Source organism: Halictus rubicundus, chromosome 1, assembly GCF_050948215.1.
Source record: "Halictus rubicundus isolate RS-2024b chromosome 1, iyHalRubi1_principal, whole genome shotgun sequence".
In the NCBI taxonomy this organism is placed as follows: domain Eukaryota; kingdom Metazoa; phylum Arthropoda; class Insecta; order Hymenoptera; family Halictidae; genus Halictus; species Halictus rubicundus.
In genome coordinates this window covers 23,358,177-23,380,209 of record NC_135149.1, presented here as the reverse complement: position 1 = coordinate 23,380,209, position 22,033 = coordinate 23,358,177, and the positions used below count along the sequence as shown (strand labels likewise).

At 35.1% G+C, this 22,033-nt stretch overlaps 5 protein-coding genes across 10 annotated transcripts; 2 read left to right on the top strand and 3 right to left on the bottom strand.

Annotated features, from left to right (window-relative positions):
• Positions 1-37: 37 nt before the first annotated feature.
• On the top strand, positions 38-2,866 carry Txl (Thioredoxin-like). Its single transcript, XM_076795017.1, has 4 exons — positions 38-314; positions 643-910; positions 1,774-2,057; positions 2,135-2,866. Exons 1-4 carry the CDS (start codon positions 217-219, stop codon positions 2,346-2,348), a joined length of 864 nt encoding a protein of 287 aa, XP_076651132.1. The 5' UTR covers positions 38-216; the 3' UTR covers positions 2,349-2,866.
• Positions 2,867-2,909: 43 nt separating this feature from the next.
• Positions 2,910-9,200, bottom strand: Med16 (mediator complex subunit 16). 3 transcript variants are annotated; one of them, XM_076794914.1, is made up of 14 exons: positions 8,932-9,200; positions 8,112-8,273; positions 7,832-8,030; positions 7,508-7,754; positions 7,269-7,424; positions 7,026-7,198; positions 6,628-6,955; positions 6,326-6,533; positions 6,081-6,255; positions 5,862-5,984; positions 5,562-5,775; positions 3,796-3,905; positions 3,573-3,718; positions 2,910-3,157 (listed from the first exon to the last, which is right to left on the bottom strand). In XM_076794914.1, exons 1-14 carry the CDS (start codon positions 8,991-8,993, stop codon positions 3,034-3,036), a joined length of 2,427 nt encoding a protein of 808 aa, XP_076651029.1. In that variant the 5' UTR covers positions 8,994-9,200; the 3' UTR covers positions 2,910-3,033. The 3 variants fall into 3 exon arrangements, with proteins under 3 accessions (XP_076651029.1, XP_076651013.1, XP_076651021.1); XM_076794898.1 differs by having other exon boundaries at positions 5,862-6,008; positions 8,932-9,198; XM_076794906.1 differs by having other exon boundaries at positions 5,862-6,008; positions 8,112-8,258; positions 8,932-9,198.
• On the bottom strand, positions 3,887-5,542 carry LOC143358102 (uncharacterized). The gene has a single exon (XM_076795007.1). It carries the CDS (start codon positions 5,263-5,265, stop codon positions 4,093-4,095), a length of 1,173 nt encoding a protein of 390 aa, XP_076651122.1. The 5' UTR covers positions 5,266-5,542; the 3' UTR covers positions 3,887-4,092.
• A 161-nt stretch (positions 9,201-9,361) lies between the features above and the next one.
• Positions 9,362-21,998, top strand: L(2)k05819 (transmembrane protein 94-like protein l(2)k05819). 4 transcript variants are annotated; one of them, XM_076794825.1, is made up of 26 exons: positions 9,362-9,493; positions 10,645-10,811; positions 10,904-11,038; positions 11,256-11,392; positions 11,470-11,663; positions 11,939-12,409; positions 12,489-12,650; positions 12,738-12,841; positions 12,973-13,067; positions 13,131-13,368; positions 13,883-13,976; positions 14,353-14,570; positions 14,915-15,150; positions 15,220-15,344; positions 15,771-15,919; positions 16,337-16,384; positions 16,899-17,033; positions 17,340-17,483; positions 18,304-18,448; positions 18,522-18,730; positions 19,786-19,960; positions 20,160-20,405; positions 20,562-20,802; positions 20,876-20,969; positions 21,049-21,210; positions 21,429-21,998. In XM_076794825.1, exons 2-26 carry the CDS (start codon positions 10,648-10,650, stop codon positions 21,499-21,501), a joined length of 4,194 nt encoding a protein of 1,397 aa, XP_076650940.1. In that variant the 5' UTR covers positions 9,362-9,493; positions 10,645-10,647; the 3' UTR covers positions 21,502-21,998. The 4 variants fall into 4 exon arrangements, with proteins under 4 accessions (XP_076650940.1, XP_076650931.1, XP_076650948.1 ...); XM_076794816.1 differs by having other exon boundaries at positions 9,362-9,597; XM_076794833.1 differs by lacking the exon at positions 16,337-16,384 and having other exon boundaries at positions 9,362-9,597.
• Positions 18,755-19,791, bottom strand: LOC143358119 (uncharacterized). The gene has a single exon (XM_076795030.1). The coding sequence runs from the start codon at positions 19,658-19,660 to the stop codon at positions 18,911-18,913; it is 750 nt and encodes a 249-aa protein (XP_076651145.1). The 5' UTR covers positions 19,661-19,791; the 3' UTR covers positions 18,755-18,910.
• Positions 21,999-22,033: the final 35 nt, after the last annotated feature.

Below are 22,033 nucleotides of genomic sequence, written 5' to 3'. Positions count from 1 at the left end.
GTGCTAGTGGTATCTGCATAGCCATTTTTTTCTTATGTATGGTATCACTGGGCAGGTAACTATTTTGTTTTTGATTGTCGGAGTTTGTGCACAGTGTATGCATTCGAATCTTACCGGGTCAGTCCGGTTAGTTGGTGCGGTCAAAGTGCCAGTCATTCAATATTTCGACACTGTAGTTCATTCATTAATATTATATTAGATACATCATAATAAACAATGGGTGCAGTACGCGTGATTAACAACGACAGCCAATTTTATGGCGAAATGGTGCGTGCGGGTACAAAATTGGTTGTAGTTGATTTCACAGCAACATGGTAAGTTTGTTGAGGTTATATTAGACTCGAAGATGAAAATGATTTCTACAGTCCTTATATGTATCTGTTTTTAAATATAAAAGTTAAACTCATTACTTCATCAATTTGTAGAATTTTTTCCTTCAATCATGTAAATAATGTTATTTTAAAGACATTTAGTTTACCCATTTAAATATCACATTCAATTTCTTCGATTAAATGTATATATATTGTTTTATGAACTGATGAATATATTCTATCGAAATGTCTTTTATTATCATGAATCTATTTTATACAAATCCTGTTCAAATTTCAAAGCGAACTACATTGATATTTCTCTAATCTACAGGTGTGATCCTTGCCAGAGAATTGCACCAGTATTTGAACAATTATCAGTTAAATATCCAAACGCAGTATTTCTTAAAGTTGATGTAGATAATTGCACCGAAGTTGCTGTTGTACAAGGTGTTAGTGCGATGCCTACATTCATATTCTATCGTAACCAAACGAAATTGGGCTTATGTCAAGGAGCTGATGCAGTTGAATTAGAATCGAAAATTCAACAGTTTTATGGAAGTACAGAGGCAGAAGAAACTGAAAGTCCAGTATCTGGACATGTACGAACTAGTGATAATGTCTTTCTTTATATATTTGGAGTATTATTTATTGCAATTTTGTATTACTGGGATAAGCAGCAATAAAAAAAAAGTTATAATAACCCTCTTTCGAAAGATATTTATATAATTACTATTCATTTTAAACAGTTATACTAATGAAGTTATCAAATATATTCTGTGAAGTACATGTATTTGTAATATTATAGTCTTTGCTAAAAGACATATTTTACACATACATGTTTCCCCACATTCTTAATAATGTATCTACATGGCAAAATGTAAAAGTTTATATTTATATGCTTTCATTTTAACACGTTCGAGACAAAGCTGATTTTGATGACAGAGTATAAACAGAAAATAACGTGCTCTCAATGCGATAGAGATTCTATTTCACTTTATGTTTAGATTATGCAGTGATTCCCTATCATTCGATAAACGGATGGAAAACAAGAAATAGATGTTGGCTAACAATAAGAGACGATTAGTTTAGGCAGAATCACGAGAAAGTAATTATAGAAATTACAGTTTTGTAAGTGTACTTTTCATGTTACATATATCAAGTTTATTTATCAGATTCGATACAGTCGATCCACCGAGTCCGACGCCGGCTAAACGGAAAATTCAGTGTTGGTTTACAGAGTCCGACGTCGGCTAAATGGATAATGAAGTGTGTCAGCCCTCAGGGCCTGACACCGACCTAATGAAAAGTTCAGTGTCAGTCACCAGGGACTGACACCGTCTCGAACGTGTTAAATCAAAATTTGTATTTTTGTAAATTTTGTCCTGCATATTTTACCCAACTATTGTAGTTACTGTTTATTCTAAATTTAATAGAAACTATGACATGTAATATACTTTTTCAGATGGACCTAGTTACATTTATTTCCAAGACACAATGCGAGTGTTTAAATGAGTCTGATGAACATAATTTCTTACAATGTTTGACTTCAGAAGACGGATACCTTGAGAGCGACTGCGACGAGCAATTGATATTGTCTATCGCATTTTTGCAAGCAGTTAAAATTCATTCTCTGAAGATCAAAGCTCCTAAGGATAAGGGACCAAAAAATATTAAATTATTTATTAATCAGCCTAGAACAATTGATTTCGACGTGGCAGAGTCTAATACAAGCATCCAGGATTTGACGTAAGATTTTCTAATGTATTCTATTAGTTTTCATGAGATGACAATTCATTTTAATAATTTATTATTACAATGTGCAGTTTATCACCGAACGTTCTGGAAGACGGCACTCCAGTCGGTTTACGTTTTGTCAAGTTCCAGAACGTACAGAATCTCCAGATATTTGTAAAAGATAATCAAAGTGGTAGTGAAACAACGAGGATCGATCATTTGGCTGTTATAGGTTCGCCAATCTCTACTACGAACATGGGTGACTTTAAGAGAGTAATTGGTAAAAAAGGAGAGAGTCATTAACAGCCAGTACTTCCTACACAATGAATTGTAAAAGAAAATATTATTTTAAATATACTTTCCACAGCCATTATACTTTGCAAAAGTAATACTAAAATAAAAATTTGTTCATTATATTTCTTCTACAGACTATGTGAACATTATATATTGTGCATTTAGGATCTGCATTAATAAAGAATATATGATATTTATTATACATATACATCATTTCTAAATTTATGTAAATTTTGTACGAAATCTAAAAATTTTGAGAAATAATGAGTAATTAACAAGACTTACGCGTTATTCTTTATTGCAAGCGATCCTGGATAATTAGATACAATACAAGCAATACTAGCCTATAAATTATCATTTTTAGTATTTATTTGATCTACCAGAATTGTTCATTGATTAGAAACTCTAATATCAACATATGGAATTGCTCATTGAAAAATTTAATACATGCAATGTTAAGAAATAATAAAAATTTATTGTACCTGTAATAGAGAACTAAACAAATTCAATAAAATTTATACATCTTATGTGAAGTTGTTTGCTTATTCTGATTCGACAAGGAACACGAAATAAGAATACGGTTTTTATTTTAAATAAAAATGCTTAATATTATTATTAACTACATAATGTACAAAATTGTAAGTATAAATCATTATATATAAAATTTATGAATGCACTACTTCCAGCTTAGTGTTCACGGACAGGTTTTATGAATTCGCCAAATGCCACCGCAACGACAAGCTCTGGCCCATCTTTGATCCCATGCTCTAATTGCAGCTGTTCTTGTCATATTTTGAACTTGAGCTTTTCCACCACATCTTAAATTTTATTTCACAATATAATTTCTGAAATAACTTATTTAATAGTTTCATAAAAATATATACAGGCTGTTCACGTTATTACTAGCCAGCGTATTTCTGGCAAATAATATTAGAAACAAATGAAAAAGCAAAAAGTAATTTTTTTTTAGAAAAAAAAAAACTTAAAGACTTGGTGACCATTTTTTTCAATGGAATGCTATATTTTTTTTATCATATAAAAGCGTGTGTCAAAGACACTCATTCGTATATGACACAATGACCTACAAGATCATACAAGGTCAGAAAGGGAAGAAAAAGTTTGAATATTTCTTCCATTTTTTTCTAATATTTATTATATGCAAGGGAAACACTGGCTAGTAATAGTGTGAACACCCTGTATATGCTACTTAATTACAATCGTCACATTTAATACCTTGTACACTGTTTAACAAGAAGTGGTTGTTTCCCAAGATACAAATGTCTAATACCGTCTACGATCTGTCCACTATGCATACAGCCTTCAACTGAATTAAGCTCAGGTACAAATAATAACTGTTCAGATTCCACACCATACTCCAACTGCAACAAAATTGAATTATCACCACAACCAAAATGGAATTCATAAATCAATGTAACAATGCTTATGAATTCTTTACCTGTAAGGGAAAACTCTGATAAAACAGAATAGGTGTAGCTATAGCTGTTATGCTATTACCCTGATGTAATTGGGGTATCATGATCTGATTTGGTAGCAGGCAACAGTCATCTGGAAGAAAGTGATGGTCGTAGCACTTATTTAACTTATTACTTTATGCGCACAAAACTTCGGTCCTTATCTTCATCTATTGCGATACATTTAAGTTAAAATAATTTATATGTCGAATGTAGTGATTAAATTATGAAAGAACTATGGAATTATAATTTCAAATATTTTATCGGAAACGAGTCTCCTATTACACTTTAAATACAACAACTTTTTCTTTAGGCTTTTCACTTTCATTGTCTTGTGTCTCTTCTTCTATCGCGATCGCTGAGTCTTTGATTATTAAATTGATCGAATGAGGTGCAACTATTTCTTTTGTATTTTCTGGATTAACATCTATGTATACTTCGGTTTTCTCGCTCTTTGGACTTTCTACATTTGCGATAAAATAAGTTGATTCGGGATCGCTGTTCGGTAACGGATTTTCCGAGGATTTTTTCTCATTTGGTGCATCAGCGGCAACGCCCTTTTCGTTAGACGAGAAATCATTTGGGAAAAAATGTTTCCCGTCTGGCACTTTAGCACTGCCATTTTCTTTATTTTGATCAGCTTCCTCGGCTGCCTTGATGAGATCAATAAAAAATAATTCTCTTGGCGACAGAGGTCCTTTTGGAGATTTTGGAGTATTCGTGTCGTCATCCGGTGTAACCGTCACCAGTTTCAAATAGTCTTGCATCGATTGCCGTTGAATTTTAGGGACGATGTTTCCCGATTTTAATGCATCACTGTCTTCTCCGTTTCCATCAGAATCACTGTTCAGATTTACTTTGCCGGTGTTTTCAATATTATTGCCCGAGTTACGACGATGTATCACAAGAGGTGGAAGATCTTTGTGCTTCCTACTCCTATTTCGTCGCATTTCAAGAGAATTGTTTTTATCTGTCTCATCGGGTTCACTTTTAATTTTTTCCTTATCTGTAATTTTGTCCTCTTTTGTTTCTACAAACTTTACACTATGCGTAGGACCGCCTTTTTCATTGGTCATTGGCCCCAGTGTCATTTCACTGCTAGTGCCATATGTTTGCAATTTAACTTTCTTATCTTGCTTAGTATCAACGCATTTCCAAACTACAGTTATGCACAGCGTAACAAAGATCCAAATGAAAAATGCTGTGACCCAATATGTAATGAATATATGTTTCGAGTAATGGTCATTTTTGCTACCGTGAACTGCATGGATTAAAAGTGGTCCTAGTACGAACCAATAAAGTACAAACACGCATAGCATTACTATGCAAAATACAGTTAGTTTATATGGTTCTGTGCATTGACAACAACGTCTTTTCCCACTTTGCTCTTGAAGTAACTTCTGCTCTGTTAAAGCCAACGAGTTCTTGTGTTTCACAGCAAGAGCTTCACTCATTTTGAACGATTAAGGCGCGCAATTTTATAATTATTATGAAGCAAAACGCTTTTCTTTTTAAATAAAGAAAACAATGCAACATTTAATGTAGACACCCGAGCCTATGTCTAATAATACTGAAGGAAAGAATCAGGATTTTCCCTTGACATACAAGGAAGTGGTACGTTATCTTACTTCCTATTAACCGTCGCATTCTGATAAAGACCGTGTAACTGTGCATGAGCGTTATAAATGATTCATCTCGCTTCTGACACGATCAAATGAATATTCTTTAGAAATTATGGTGAAGCACTTACCTATTAGTCCATCATCTACTTGTTGGGATTGAGTATCTCCGTTCGGTTGCACCAATTTTGACAATAAACGGAACAACAATGCCAACACGTCGAGATTATCGGCGCTGCGAAGAAATACTGGCAGACACGAAGGACGCAGTAAACCCCATATACGTATAATCACTAGTAGCTCTCTCAACGTATTTAAGGCCTTATGATCCTTGAGAAGCTCGTACTATGGTGTAAAGTATAATCAAATTATTATAAAACAGAGCAGTTCGAAGTTAGTGATATTATTTTATAATTATTTATTATACTAACACCACCGGTTTTCATTTGTAACCGTTGCTCTGGAAGGCGAGCTAAGAGATTTAAAGCCAGATCTGCTACCCATTGAATTAATTGTTGCAACGATTGAAGCGTACTAGGTTCTACGGTAAATTCCTTGGGATCAAGATGCAAGAGTACCTGTCAATTACACAGTTATAATCAAATATATATGTCAGGTTATCACTGTTGAAAAAATGGCTACGTTTATACCTTATCTACATCCGTAATTGCATCGTTAATGACTGCTGCTAAACTCTCTGCTGGTCCCTTATCATGAGAAATCAAATCAGACGGTCGTAACAACGATTTAAAAGCTGTTGCCACTGAATGAATCATAAGCAACGACGATAAGTCTGCTGCTTTGCTTTGCCCAGATACTAACATTCTGAAAGTACATTTTCTATAATCATAATGCACTAAAATTATGTCTAAACGATTTCGAAATGATACAATACCTGTATAACGACGTCTTGATACAAAGGAATTGTATGTAATGATACTGCTGTATAGGCTGTAACTGCCTATTGAAAGAAACGTCCAACCTTTCGCATAATGGTTCAATCATCGACGATCTTAAACATAACAATATGTCTAACCAGTCTAGTCCAGTTACAAGACAGTATTCTAAGAGTGTACAAGCGTATGTTAATGTTATTGATGGCCCTGTAAAGTTAAGGACGATCAAGAATTATTTCAATTTCAATTCTGTGTTCTAGAAAATTTCTTTTTTTTTTTTATTTAAACCTTGAAGACTCACCTCCATCCGGTAGGAGTTTGTATAAATATAAATTTCCTCGTGTATCACAAGCCAAGAGAACGCAACCCAGCCACGATAAATCTATGCTCGCTATAGAGATGGTATTTTTAAAATATTTATTGTTTGGTTCATCGGGCCGCCAAGCCATGTTCAAAGTCGAAAGAGAGATTTCTTTCAGACAATCACGGCTTAAGCAATGCACTGATGAATCCGCCAAAGCTACTACAACGTAACTCGGAGGCGGCAACGTGGTAACTATTGATAATTTTGTAGTCGCTATTGCTGTTATTGGAGATTGGCAACGATATTGTGATTGATGTTGCCATACCTATAATAATGTATACATACAAAAATACACCACGATGAATAAACCTCATATTTGTGTTTTAAATACATACCACTACAGTTTTAAATGGTTCTAATGTTTTGGGCTGAAATAACTTATGAACTGGTTGCGATTTTTCTCGCAACTCCCATACTTCTACAATACCTCCGCTATCACTGTTAACAGCAACAACTAAGGAATCTGCGTCTTCCCGAACTACAAACTTCAAGTGGGTCACACTTGTATCTAAGGAAAAAATGTTGCAAAGTTAAGTTGTACAAACAAGAACATTACTATATGAAAAGTTCAATGTTACATGTATTGTCTTTGGGTGCTCCATCTTGCAGGAAAAAACTTGGCAGTGCTTGCGACGTAATAGAGCACTTATCATCATTTTTGCGAACTAATACTCTGTAACATCTAATTGGCAAACAGATATTCCCACTGCTTACAGCTACCAAAATATGGCCATCTGAAAATTCATCAGATTCTATTTTAGTTTGCTGATTGTCACAGAAATGATCATATTTTAGAAATATATTTACATATACATACTTTTGCCATAACACAAGTCAACTGCAGTTATCCTATGCCTCATACTGCCTAAGCTTTCTGTTGAAAAACAAATAGGATTTTGGAAATCTTTTGTAATCATCAGTGCACCAACCATTCCTGTTGTCGATACGACTAATACTCCTTCTGCTGCTCTACCACCAAATTGTCTTACAGAAGGAGCAAAGGGTAAATGATTAAATTTCTCACTATAGTGAATACTATCTTTTTTCTCAGTGACAAGTCCTGTCTGAAATTATAATCTTCTATAAATTCTGTATGCTGGATTAACATTAGTAAGTTTTCTTGTATATTAACTTCTGGTACCTTTTTCCCATTATGAAACCAAGCTGCACCTAATATATGTTCCCCAACAAAACATGTGGAACCAATTAATACCCAATCATTAAGGACATGATCCTTAAACATCCATAGTTGTACGTTCCCTGTGGCATCAGCAACAACTAGTTTATCACCTGGTAGATCCCATTCTAATGCGGTAATAGAGTTTTTGCTTGATAATAGCCTAAATATTCAAAACCATTTTAATTAATATGAATGTATGTTTTTAAAACAATTGAATAGGTAATAAAAAAATGTATCATACTTGTGAGTATGCCAAGGCATATTTAAATCGCAAACATAAACATGCGATCCCCATGTTTTTCCACTATTATCGTCTAACTCCGTAGTTGTAGTAAACGCTGCTATATTTCGACTAGATAACGAGCATAAGGATTGTCCTTCATAGAGGCTAAAAATTAGATTACTATGAAACAATGATAAAATTTTAGAAACATCGTTTAGAAAATGTTTATTTACAAGGGTCTTTGGAATAGTGTTTCAGATTTTGTACAAATTTGAATATGTTGCAGGCTTTAGTGACCTATTAACGAATCTCAAAGAATTGTTCGATACCTTAAAAATTGTTGATTTTACAGACGTGTAAAAAAAAGCGTCAACATTCTTCCATTAAATTATAACAGCTGAACTACCAAACCAATGAAAATAAGATTCTAGGAGCTTACAGTGAAAACATAAGAGTATCTAATCAAAATTATGTCAGTTGAAAAAAATGTTTTTTCCACCATATATTTTGCAATTGTTTTAAACGAATGCAGGGGAAAATCAAAAGGGAATATTAAAAAATTTGAAAAAATCAGGATATCGCCCCAAGTGTTCCCTTTACGGACGTATTTTCGAAAAAGTGGACACTAAAATTGACGAAATGAAAATTATTTGAAGTGAACGCTGCACCGCGATATACCATAGCACGTCGGACGAATGTATATAAATATATACAAATGTATTTAACTTAATAAATAGAAAATATCATACATTACAAATATTAATATTAATTAGAGGAATACATAAAGAGGCATTATTGTTAGTACCAATAAAAATAAGTTAATAATAATGCAACATACCTTTCTTGATTTATAAAAGGTTTCGATGTCACTTTTCTATTTACAATATACTGTAAATCCATGATTGTGAGGTTATGTTACAATTAAAGAAAATATTATGAACACAATATTGCATGCACTACAATATTATTTGTTTATTGTACTCGTGCATCGCGATGCACAAAAATTTTATGTGAAAGGTTCAAATAATAATTAATCATGTAATAAAATTATACCGGGAAAACCATAACAGACTACGCGAACATCACAGTCGTCAGCACTGCGTCATGCAGATAAAATGTACTACTGGTCGTGTCTCATAGCGTGGCTAAGCGTGGTACTCGGGAAGACACGGGGGCAAGGGGGAGCGAAGTTCACCGTTATGCGATGCGATACACCTGACGTAGTCGTGGTAATCTTCTCAGCGAATAGCGAGAATGCTTGCGACTCGACTGTGTGCGCCTGACCAATCAGACGGTTTCTTTGCGAATTCCTTTCGCATTCCTTCCGAGTACCACGTTATGAGACACTGACAATATGTGATGTGAGCTTAGTCGAATATGCATTCTTCGTTCTGATTCAGGTCATTTGCAATTATGAGTCTTCTCCCATTATTTTTAATTATTCAATACACGAACCTCTATTAAAGAATCGAAGTGCACTTTTGGAGCGTGACGGACATAAGCGGTACACTATAAACCCATTCATTAACTTATGCAAGTGTTAATGCATTTTTAACCTCGCTCCGTTTGTTTTGGAGAGCATTCCTGCTTCTGTCCCTTAAACATGGCTGTATTAATAAATTGTATTTGCATCGTTTTCTCCTTATTTATTTCAGTTTCCTCCACCTAGTTTTGTTCCATACAAAACGTTCGAAATATTGCTTTCTTTCTGTCGATTCAGTTTTTGATTACTTATTTTCTTCTGATACGAGTCATGATGTGCAATGAACACTGCTGTCGTTTCACTGCAATTTCGAAGATTAAATACATGAGTGAAAATGCATGTCCGCACATAAATTAAACACAGAAGGAGTCAATTTGTCAAGATCATCCTTTCCATCTATAGTTTTAGTTTACTTTGCATGTTTCAATCATTCTTGTCAATGGATCTGTGATTGTAAGGCAGAACAAAATAAATTGTATTTTTTTTAAAGAAATTTCTGTTTACACCTCGATTGAGGAAGGGCAGTACTTGTGTTCTTGAGAGAAAAAATCAATGTTTTATTATCAAAATAACAATGCAATACAACGAAACTCTAAAATTTACTTCACACATATAAGATAAGTAAAGATAAATCTAAACAGTTTAGATTAATGGATATATTATGTGAAAAAGTTGATAAAAATGTTTGTGTCCCATAGTTTTAATACAACAAAATTGTTGTTGCACAACTATATCCCACTCTGTAGCAATAACAAAAATGAATGTTTAATAATATAAATATCTCCAAAGTAGTATCATGTAATGTATGCTACTTTGCCTTACAACTACAGATGCACTACTAAGTGACAAAATAGTGTTATTTAGCTAACAAGTAATTAGAAGTAACTTGGTTTCTGCTAACTACTTAAAAAATCATTGAATGTTTCTCTTCGATTACACTCGTAAAGAATGCTAAAGAAAATAAATAAAATGAGTGCCACAGCTGTGAGCACAACAAGCATTGAATGCAATTTTCCATCTATACTTTGCAATGAATCATAAAAAGCGTTTAATAACTTTATCGTATAGAAAATGGTTGGGGATCAGGCGAAGGACCACAGCTCTAGAACGAGCGAAAAAGCAAACAATAAATTCACAGAATCATTAGGATTGACAACCACAGTTGCTCTTGAGACGCTGCAACGTGACATTAAGAGGGTTCTGCAAGAGTATGAAGAAGAATGCAAAAGGAACAAGTAATGTCTTTACCCATTCCTCATTTTTATATCTATCAGAGGAAAATGTCATACTCGATATTGTGTATATGTAATGTATATATTATGTGCAGAAAATATAAAGCTTGGCTAAAGGATACTTTACATCATCGTAGTCAGTACACAACTCTGTGTTGGACTTCAGCAATTGCACTTTTGATCAATGCCATTATCCTTGTCATTGAATTCTTCACAGTCAACGAGACATGGTATGAACTCGCTCACAGTTTAATATTAGATTGTAATATCTTGAGAGCATAATAATGCTTCTAAAACAGTGCGTGTATAATAATAACTACATTCTTTTAGTTATATTCTTTATAATGTTCAGAAAGACTAAGAATAAATAGAATTGTTAAAAATAACTACAGAAATTATATGAACTGTGATTTAAACAGACTAAAAACCATCTTTACATGGTTACAGGTACCTTACACTGCCTTATGAAGGACTGACAGTCTGTTGTTTAGTAGTTTTAAATTTTATTTTAGTTGTATCAGATAACAAATTACGACACAAAGAAATTCCTCATAGAGTACGAATACTTCTTGACCAATTAGAAGGTAAATTTTTATTCACACTGTATGTATTTAAATGTGTTTTAAACTTCGTTCGTAAAATTGTATTTTGGCCATTTCAGTTGCAAAACATTCTTGCCAATGGGAATCCGAAAATTACCCACATTTGTGCAGTCCATTGTCCCCCTGTTTAACTTTACAATGGACGTACCGTGATGGCCATATAGTGAATTTGCCATGGGCTTTATTAGTTGCCGGGGACATAATTGTAATAAAACCTGGCCAGCAGGCACCTGGATACTGTGTCCCTTATGATGTAAGTAGAGTACATTAATAAATAAGATTGCTTTATACCCAGGGTTCGAAAGCTTATAATATCGGTTTCGCTTCTGAAATTTCTTTCCATTATTGTTCTTGTCGTTACAGAATCGATTCTCACATCAAATTTTCTGTAATTGAGATCTCGAATTATTATAATTGCATTTTATTGTATACATGCATATGTTTTATAGAATAGTTATTAAAAAGAAGAAACATTTCAAGCCTTGCTTTATACAATGAAAGAAATAATGAGAGTGTAAATAATTACAGGATACAGAGGCACCGGTGCTACATGTAAGAGAGGTGTACAGTCCCCAAGTTCACAGTGCGAATGAAATCTTTTCAACACCCCAGGCACGGGCACCATTGAAGAACAAAATTTACAAGCTCCAAGAAACCCCATATTTGATGAATCTCAGAATGGCTCTTGATCAGGCTCTCGACAGACCAGTCACATATCACAATCGCAAGCGTCACCTTTTAATGATATGTTGTATCGAACAGCTCGCCTATCCAGTTCTTTTAGTTATTGTGTTAATTGTAAATTTATTCCGGTATTTATATTTGTATGAATACTTTGGCATTGGTCATTGGAACGAAATGTTCCTGCTGCAACCAATCGCCATTGGGATTCCTCTACTTCCGTTAGTATTTCCGATTTGTTGGATTTTTCTAAACGGTTTTGGAATGGCGCGGTTTAAAGCTTTATTTAAACTTTATCAGTCTTCAAAGAAGCTCCAGGTTAATATGCCTTCGAAACAGCGAATTTTTGATGGCCGCGCGATGCTTCGTCTCGTATATATTTTGATCATGATTTTAGTTTGTCGATCCGTTCGAGGATACGGACATCTCTGGTCCAAGTTATCCAGAGGTAGTCTACAACTGGATGGAACTAAAAGAATATTTTTTCAATATTCTTCTCGGTAAGGAGCACATGATGTCCAGGTCTGCGAGTATCTTACACGTTTTAGGATCAGTCACGGTACTTTAAACATCGTACAAGCGAATATACTTTCTACCAAATGTAACAAGGAACAAAATTAAAAGAAATGTAATGAAACCTTTTCAGGCACTATGCTGTGTGGATAAAAAAGGAATCCTTTCGTGGCCTAATCCAACAGCAGAGAAAGTATTTTTCTTACGCAATGCCAGTACTTTGTCCCCGTCTTCAAGGTAAATCATCATTTCAAGACTGTAGACTTTAATAGCATTTCTTGATCAGAACATTTTATAAAATTTGCATCCTGAAATCGAATATTTCATATACAACCACCTAATATATTAATGAATTACTTATTTTACAGCGCTGGTAGTTTAGATAAAACTTCTGAACACCAATGCCAAACACAAACTGACGATTCTAAACAGTACCCAAATAAAACGTCTTATGTTCAACACGGTAACGTAGAAAATAAAAAAGATTATCTAGTCTATCGTATATTAAATGGAAATGTGGTTTCAGACATGTCTCATTCAACAGCCGAGGTTTTGGATCTTACCCATGATCATGCGCTGCCGTTTCGTCTACAGTTTGATGATCATGCTTGGAGGCAGCATTTGAACTCATTGAAACCGCTAGGTCTAGCGATTCTACTCAACACATGTAACATGCAAACGCAAGAGCATTATATGCAGTTCTGTTGCCATGTGACTTGCGAAGCACTGTACAATGAGAATCTCGTACCGGTTACGAACAGACGGTATGTCTATTGTCCGTTTCGGTTGATCGTGTTTCATTAAAACGCTTTATTGCACTGCATTTTTCTCCCTTTGTTTGTATACATAATTCAAACTAATTCTTCCAATTATCAAGCTAATTACGTCCAGTTTATCATACTCATAATTCCTAAGACAGTCCAAAGGTAACACTTCCAGTTACCAGTAACGTTGATCATACACATTTGTCAGCTACCAGGATCACAGTGTAGAAGATAAGAGTGGGTATCAGGCAAAAGATACAATACAAAGTTCAAGACAAGTGTATTTAGTGGACGAATCAGGGAGCCTTGGACAGATGTGGTCAGTCCAACCATAGTTATTTTATGTATCCTCCATATTTATAGTTAATCTGTATTGGTGTATGGAACTCCAATCATTTTGTACATATAATCATATGAATGCTAATCATGGGACATTCTCTCACACTTCTGTACTGTTCTTTCTTTCGTTAGAGTAAATTACCATTTACTAAAATTTCATGTGTGATAAATGTAGGTGCCTGTGTGAGTTAGCGAAGCAGATAGGTTTCCAAGAGCAGGCACAAAATATATTCCAATTGGAGCAACAGTTGTCCACGTTTAGGCATGTTGTAAGCATATTGTGTGATATTGCAGTTGTACGTTCACTTAAGGGGGGATTCTCGTGTAAACAGGGAAAAAAGAAGCCAATTTTCGGGAAATTTTTATTCGAAATCTCTTTATTAAACGTATCTGCAACTTTATATAGTCATAGATGAGTATTTGTAGAAGAAAAAAAAAATGAAAAAGATTATAAAATGATGAAAATTCGTTTTTCTTACTTCTAAAAATATTCATCTATGACTATATAAAGTTGCAGATATGTTTAATAAATAGATTTCGAATAAGCATTCCTCGAAAATTGGATTCTGTTTTTCCTTTTATATGAGAATCCTCCTTTAATTATTTATGGAAGAAACGATTCAAATTTTACGCATTATATTTTAGCAACCCGAAATGGTACGCCGTGACATCAAATTCGCAAGGTCCTTGAGCATTGCAACGAAGCTGAAATTCCCCTTTCCGCATATGGTTGCCGTAGTAGTTAAGGAACGCAGTGGAGGTGGTTTACAATTATTAACACAGGGTACAGCAGACATAATTTTGGATTCGTGTATTGAGTTTTGGGATGGCCATGATCTCTGTCCACTTTCTGCATCCGATAGGTACATTCAGTTGCTCACGAAAATATTCGGACGCCTTTTAAAACGGAATAACTTTTTTAATATTGGACTAAATGACCTGACTTTTTTGAGCAATTAAAAACGTTGGTTTACTGAATAATGTGCAAAAAAGATTTTGAGAAAATTACAATTGATAAGAATTACATAAAAAAGAAAATAAAAGAGGCACTTTTTAAAGGCTGAAATAAAACATCTTTTAAAAAGGGCCTTTTTCATTTTTAATGTAAAGGATGTTCGAATTCTTTTGGGAGCAACTGTAGAAATAATAAACCCTTAGAATACATTTAAACTATTCAATTCAAATAATTCCTCCATATGCATTTCAGAAAAAAGGTGCAAGACTTCTATCAAAGGACAAGCTTGACGTCATACTGCACTGCATTTGCATATAGACCACTAACGCGTGGTATTAACAATAAAATGTCTAAAATATATTTAGAGCTTCCTGCAGACAGCAAACATTTGTACACACCCCATAGAAGTCCCACCCCATTACCCTGGGACTTCAGAAACGTTCTTGATCCCAGAGTGAAAGGCATTCTCGGACAATTTCACTCAACTGGTAAGTTCTACAAACATTTATATTCTTTGTAATATTATAAATACAGCGTTTTCATGCAAATATTTATAGATTCCTTATTGTGCAATGAAAATAAGGACGACAATATAAGCGATGTGGAAAGTTGCTTCGAAATTCAATGCAATCAAGTCTTCATTGGAATGGTCACAATGCAATATCAAGCACAAACAGATATGGTAAAATATTTAATTATAACACACTATCTAACACATTTTCAATTCTTTAATTTTCAATAGGCGTTCTTTGTACAATGAATACACATTTGCAATCCTTTTTCCTATGTGAAAAATCTATTTTATATGACTGCTGCACGTTTTGTCGAACTATTTCGATTCTGTATTAAAAACAAAATATAATTTGGAACTTCTGGGAACATGTTGTATGGGAAAAAGATTTGCTTTACCGCGTGGTGTAATTAGTAGAGGTGTGCAAGGACTCGAAAATGTTGGATTCTCGAATATATCGGGTACCCGACATTTTCAGGTTCTCCCACACCTCTAATAATTAGACTTTCTCTTTTTAAAATTTATTAAAGGAATATATGACTTACAAAAGTGTTTTAGGATTTACGATTAAGTGTAAATGTGTGGTTTGTCTCACAGGTACAGTTGATTGAACAACTAGATAGAGCATGTATACGTTTCGTTCACTTCAGCAAGGAAAATGAACTGCGATCTCGAGTGTTCTCGGAGAAGATGGGTCTGGAAAGCGGATGGAATTGTCATATATCGTTGCTCAGTGAGAGAGCTAGGTACTATACGCCATTCTACTATTGCTAATCGATAACTCTACAAACTACTTTGCTTTGCTTTCTTTTGCTTTTGGATTAATATTGAAAAGTTTGGGGCATGTCCTCACATTGGAGAGTATAAATATGTTATATTTCTATATGTGTAAAAATCTGTTATACATGAAAACATATTCAACACTGAGTACTTCACACTAATTGTATATGTTGCTGGTGTTTACGATTATTCCGTTGTCGTTCGTTTTTTCTTTCTCTTCTTACTCGTCAATTAAAAAGTATTTGTCACTTTTTCAATGTCGTTTAATCTAATCTGTTGTAAGTCTCTAAAAATAAATGGTGCTATCTGATATGAACTTGTTTAACTAGCTACTTTTGTCTATAACTATGAATGTGAATGTAAGATATGCATGTACATTACAGGAGACAGCAATGGCTGGAGAGATATCCACACATGACCCCATCGTATATGTTTGTCTATACCTCTTTCTTTCATTACTGTTACTAATTTGCATGTTTATTCGTTACGCTCTGTATTAATTAATATCTTTTTTTATTGTGAATATTATTTTCTATCCATAGAAAGTTTACCAGTTCTTTGAATGCGATGATGATTCGATTTTTGATCCTCCCTTTCTAATCTTTCTGATCGATACTCTGTACTCTTTAGTGGACTTTCGATTATATTCGTTCTCTTACGAATTTACTCTGTTAAGTTTGTTACTTTGTTATGTTTCTATTTAGAGCGTTAAGTTCCGACTGATTTTTACGCCGGTATAGTTACTGGCAACCTCTGGTTTCGTTTCTATTAGTTTCTGATAGAGACTTAATGGCTTCTTCATTAGCGGATACGATCTCGAACAAAAACATTTGTTCATTATTTCCAGTTGTACCATTGCACATGTGTTAATATCTCATTATTATATTCATCGACATTACATTAAATACACGAATAAAACGTATATAACTAACACACCGATATTAGGTCCGAGAGTCCAGTGGGTTGGTGGGTGAGCCAGGCAGCAGCCATGTCCTCACCCACTCCCTCGGCCCAATCTCATCAGCATAATTACTCCTGCATGGATGAGGCCAGCCACTTGCTTAATCGTGTCTCTCCTCGGTATGTTACATATTACCCTCTCTTTATCACACATAAAACACTAAATGAAACATGTCATTATTTACTTTTGATAAACGTTTTAACTATACTTACTATACGAGATTGAGAACCGTGCTTTTGCTTCTCGATACGATTACGTTAGACCAAATAAGAACGTTCGCCGATACCTAAAAAGAGCATGCAATCATACATTTCTGCTGCATACATATGCTGCATTGATGTGTTTGTGTTCTAAAAGGTTATCCCTGCATGAATGGAACACGGAGCAACCGTTTTCTCTATTGTACGATTTACTTTATATTATAGCACCAATCTGGACACTAGCCGTGCCATGAGTATGTCAGCACCGAGTGCCATAAACACCGACTTCGCCACCGTGAAGTTTGACGATGAGACCACTGAGTGGAACGACACAGGATTGTCCCAAGTCAAGAGTGCCATGAGCCATAGGTTCGTTCTGTTGCGCTAAACAGCTGTAACTGTTTTGATAACGAATGTTATAATGTTCGGTTGATTTTGCATGCCAGTCTAAATCACCTAGTGCAAAGGATCACGAGAACTGGATCGTCACACTTTTCGTAATTATTTTCTGTTTCCCTTTTCTTTTCGTATTAGATCTCCTCTCTTGGATCACTCCGAGACGAATCGATCGCTTCTGGTCACCGATGCCAAATGATCTTACCTGAAATGATTTATAATCAGGAGGTTTAAGTCATCACCTTGCTGATTTCTTATTTGTTTACAAAACACAGACATTTAAAGTTTACAATCTCTGTCTGAAGTGAAATAATGTCTGAGATGAAACTCGCTATACTTATGAATTTTTATCTCAGAAACTACTTTTCCAATCAAGTTGAATCTTTTTTAATCTTACACTAGAATGTTTGGTCTATCGTAATAATATTTTTTTTAGTTGAAAAATATCGGTTATCAGACAAGTAAATAATTATCAACATGATTAAAAATGCGGTGGGTGTAATGAAAGCAAGCGAAGATTGTAAAATTCCTGTATTTTGTAAACAAATTCGAGACCAGTAAAATGATGACTCAAACTTCCCCTAATTTTACAAGCAGTGCATGATATGCATTTTACTTTAAGCATAATCTCTCGTTTCGATGGCAGAAATTGACTGATTAGCATGGACTGATCCGCAACTATATTAAACTGTCTCTCTTTGTTGTGTTCTCTCTGTATTCTTTCTTTGTCATTTGAAATATTTCCAAATGCAAATTTAAGAACAATGTCCAAGAGTAAAACGATGTTCAATAGGGAACAGGATACAGTTAGAAGCGAGGACAGCGTGCTAGTGCAAAGTGTGGATTTAGGATCAGGTCAGGAAGCATGGCGGTCCCTGAGTTGCCTCACGGATAGTACGGAACAGAGTGCTCCCGTTAATTTCGACTTATCCAACAGAGTAAGTCTCCCAATCTTAAACAGTTGTCTCAAAAACGTTAATAATTGACTGCAATGTTCTGCTTCGATTACAGGCGAAGCTGCCAAGAGGCATCGACAAAATCCGACCGCACTTGGAACTAATAGATAACGTTCCTCTACTAGTGTCTTTGTTCACCGACTGCAACACTACGGTCACCAGAGAGATGCTGCACATTATGCAAGATTACGGAGAAGTAGTTTGCGTCTTAGGCTCTTCTGCTAACGCAGAAAACATGCCAATCTTTATGCAAGCGGACGCAGGGTAACGAATCCTTCTATTACTATCAATACACGTTTATTAAAATCAAGACTGAATTATCAAATATAAAACGTACAAAAGCAAATACTATTAGCAAACATTTTTCTTGGTGATGAGACGGCCTGGAATCTTCAAACTAGCTTTGAAGATAGTGCCATCCTCCGTAATAGAAAACATACAAGATCAAACATATTCGCAAACGATCTCCTTTCTGACGAGACGGCCTGGGATCTTGTAACTAGTTCTGAAGATAGTGTCGTCCTCCATTCGAGCAGTGATCTTCGCTCGTTTAGGCTTCATCCTGATGCTCTCAGGAACAAGTCCTGTGAATCGATAAGACAGCTGACTTGTAGTGTCGTAGTCTGTTTTCACTTTTGTCTGCCAGAACGTTGCTCTTCGTGGTCTTTTGACAACAAGAGGGGTAGAAAAATTTTGATAAGACCCTTTTGTGATTGTCTCGCTTTCCATTGGAACAGAGGGGACATGTTTTTCTCGATAAGGTTTGTAACGTTTCACTTGCACACGTCCAGGGTTCATATAGGACATCATCTGAGTAGTCGTCATGTCCCGAGATCCTTCGATGAACAAACGTGGTCTTGGGAGAAAAGGTTCTGGGATTTTTCCGTTTAAAGCTTCATAGGACAGTTTGTAGACGGTATCGGTAGCCATTTTCTCGGCGGTTTTGTACCCTAATTTTTCATGATCCCCGTAATTGAATCTTCGTCTAGGAACTTGATTGAATTTCAAGTAAGACTGGTTATACGTTGTGTCCGATTCGATCTTTATGGTAGGTCTCCTGTAAGGTCTGTTGTGTGTCATCGGTCGCCTCGTAGCTGGTTGTAGGTATAGTAAATTCTCATCTCCAAATATTGATTCTTGTGGTTTATTTAAGTTCCTTAGACTACGGCAGGGAACTTCGGAAACCTGTACCATTTTTGTAAATATTTTACACAAAAAGTGAAATGTCAGAATGTTGGTGGAGAAGTTATCAGCGTTTGCTGTTGCTCGATTGTTCTGCGCTGTTTTCAGAGTTGTGTTAATTGATGATACGATTTTAGAGTGGCAGTAGAACCATTGTACCCACAAGTTTGCCAGAGAATTCCTGTACTAACCCAAACGAGAGAAGACCAAGGTCCATCTCCGGTTGACATAAGCAGAGCGTTGAACTCAGTTGCGTGCTCGTTGAGCGTCAAACGCGAGGATCCGATCGCCATTTTCCATTTGATTATGGAGGTAAATCTCATAAATCATATAGTTTATCGTGTACTTTATTCTCCATAATCATGAGGTAATCTTTATAGAATTTTATTTAGAAATGTAACTTTGAAAAGAAGTTAAGTTTTTAGATATAGAATTGGCCCCCCTAGAAGTAACAATAAGAATCAACCTGATGAATTCAAATGAATTTGATGCATTAAAATTTATCGTTCAGGCTCGTCATTACATGAAGTGCCTTTGGAATTGCGTGCAATTCTGGGTCTGTTGCACAGTCACTCTCTCCTTCACGCAAGCACTGTCCAGCTTCTTGCTGCTGCCGCCGCTGTTCTCTGTCGATCAAGTGTTATGGTTGAGTTGCTTAATCATTCCAATGTTATCGATATCCATGATTGCCACGCCAAAAGATCCCACCATAATGCAACGCGCCACGGGAAAGAACCAGTGCACCATAGACGGCCAAGTGAGTAAATGCGACAAGTGAACTCTGAATCTCCATGCAAAATAAAAAGTTTCTGCATCAATTACAAGAGTCGAGTGTGAAATAAAAATGTATTCTTACTCCTAATCATTTTAACGGATTGAAAATAATATTAAGACACACTTATTTCCTTTTCAGATTGCGTTGTTCGTTCTGTGGTGTTATGGTAGCAAGTTTCTACCAACAATTATAACCATAGTTCTATCGCAGTGTATTTCGTTTCTAACTTTGTGCCCCATTTACGCGTCAATGGACTCCAAATGTCTCTACGTGTACCCTGAATTAAGAGAAGGGGTCCTATGGGGGGGTTGGGGTGCCAAACCAAACGTCGTTTTAGTGGTACAGCATTTCGCTTTGTCATTGCTAGTTTTACATTTAGGTAAGTTTCATCATAGGTTAATACAAAAATTATTATACGATTAATTACCGAGAAACGGTCTCCTTGGTTGCAGTAACCATATCCGTAGGCTTTGTACATCGAGAGTATTCTATTTGGAGGAAACAACCTTTCAACAATTTCGTGTGGTTCTTAAGTGCATTTATAACGTAAGAATAATTTTATACTTTCCTTCGTAATTGTCCCTCCTATATTAGTATTATAATGAATACATATGTTTTTTTCTAGATTATGCGCACAAGCAGCATTCTCAGGGGTTGTGTTCTGTTCATTTTGGAAAGAGGAGGGTGAAAAAATCGAAGACTTTCCGGTTCATCTCCCTCTATTCTTCTTAAGTTCCCTGCCGCTTATTTTCGCTGTTAATGAGTTAATTAAGTGGCAGGAAATTAAGTAAGTATATTTCTCTTTCAGGGGTTTCATACGTGTAGGACACGAAAAGTTGAGTTGTCCCATTTCTTTGGGGAGGAAAATAATTTTTTTAAGGAAAAGGAAGTTATTTTTAATGCAATTCAATAGTTTAATGTTTTTTAACTCAAACAAATGCATGAAACACTTTAAAATAAATATTATAAGAAAGATATTTTCTAACAAACCCCAATTGTTTTCAGAGTAAACGTGAGGTATCAAAAGAGAGCTCGGCTAGAATTTGGTACAAAGCTCGGTATGAATTCGCCGTTTTAGAAAATTTTAATTAATTATTTAAACTGAAACGTCTCGTTTAAGAGACCAACGGAGTTTTGTTCGAATTTACACCGGCGCTGTACTACACAGCGAACCGAGCAGTAATTAATTTATTATACATTTGTCACAAATACCCACGCTGTGAGAGTTAACCATTTCGTGAGAGAACGTGGATTTCCTTCAGGACAGTGACAGCGAAATGACTAGTATTGATTCGGATAACTGCAAACCAGTTTGTCACTTGGAAAGTGCATTAAAAAAAAAATCTTCGATTTGAGAGAAACTGATTGAATTGCGGGTAACTTTACAGCCTTGCAAAACCAACTGTATTAACCCTCGTTACGGGATTAACTATATTAAAACACGGCAGAATTGTTTTTCGTGATTCGATAAATGAATATCAAAGTATTTCTATTTTTGTATAATACGAATACGAATATTTTATATTTTAAGAGTCGTGCTGAGAAGCATTAGCATGTACTGTTTCGAGCTTACAAGCTATCGTGTACTTAACTTTTTCATTGTAAGTATT

Excerpts from the sequence above, each read along its gene's own strand:
- LOC143358119 (XM_076795030.1), bottom strand. The coding sequence starts at position 19,660 with ATGGTACAGGTTTCCGAAGTTCCCTGCCGTAGTCTAAGGAACTTAAAT.
- Txl (XM_076795017.1), top strand. The coding sequence starts at position 217 with ATGGGTGCAGTACGCGTGATTAACAACGACAGCCAATTTTATGGCGAA. Across the intron at positions 315-642 it reads GTTGATTTCACAGCAACATG|GTGTGATCCTTGCCAGAGAA; the intron begins GTAAGTTTGTTG and ends TCTAATCTACAG. Across the intron at positions 911-1,773 it reads AAAGTCCAGTATCTGGACAT|ATGGACCTAGTTACATTTAT; the intron begins GTACGAACTAGT and ends ATACTTTTTCAG.
- LOC143358102 (XM_076795007.1), bottom strand. The coding sequence starts at position 5,265 with ATGAGTGAAGCTCTTGCTGTGAAACACAAGAACTCGTTGGCTTTAACA.
- Med16 (XM_076794898.1), bottom strand. The coding sequence starts at position 8,993 with ATGGATTTACAGTATATTGTAAATAGAAAAGTGACATCGAAACCTTTT. Across the intron at positions 6,956-7,025 it reads AACCATTTAAAACTGTAGTG|GTATGGCAACATCAATCACA; the intron begins GTATGTATTTAA and ends ACATTATTATAG. Across the intron at positions 6,009-6,080 it reads CAATTACGGATGTAGATAAG|GTACTCTTGCATCTTGATCC; the intron begins GTATAAACGTAG and ends TGTAATTGACAG.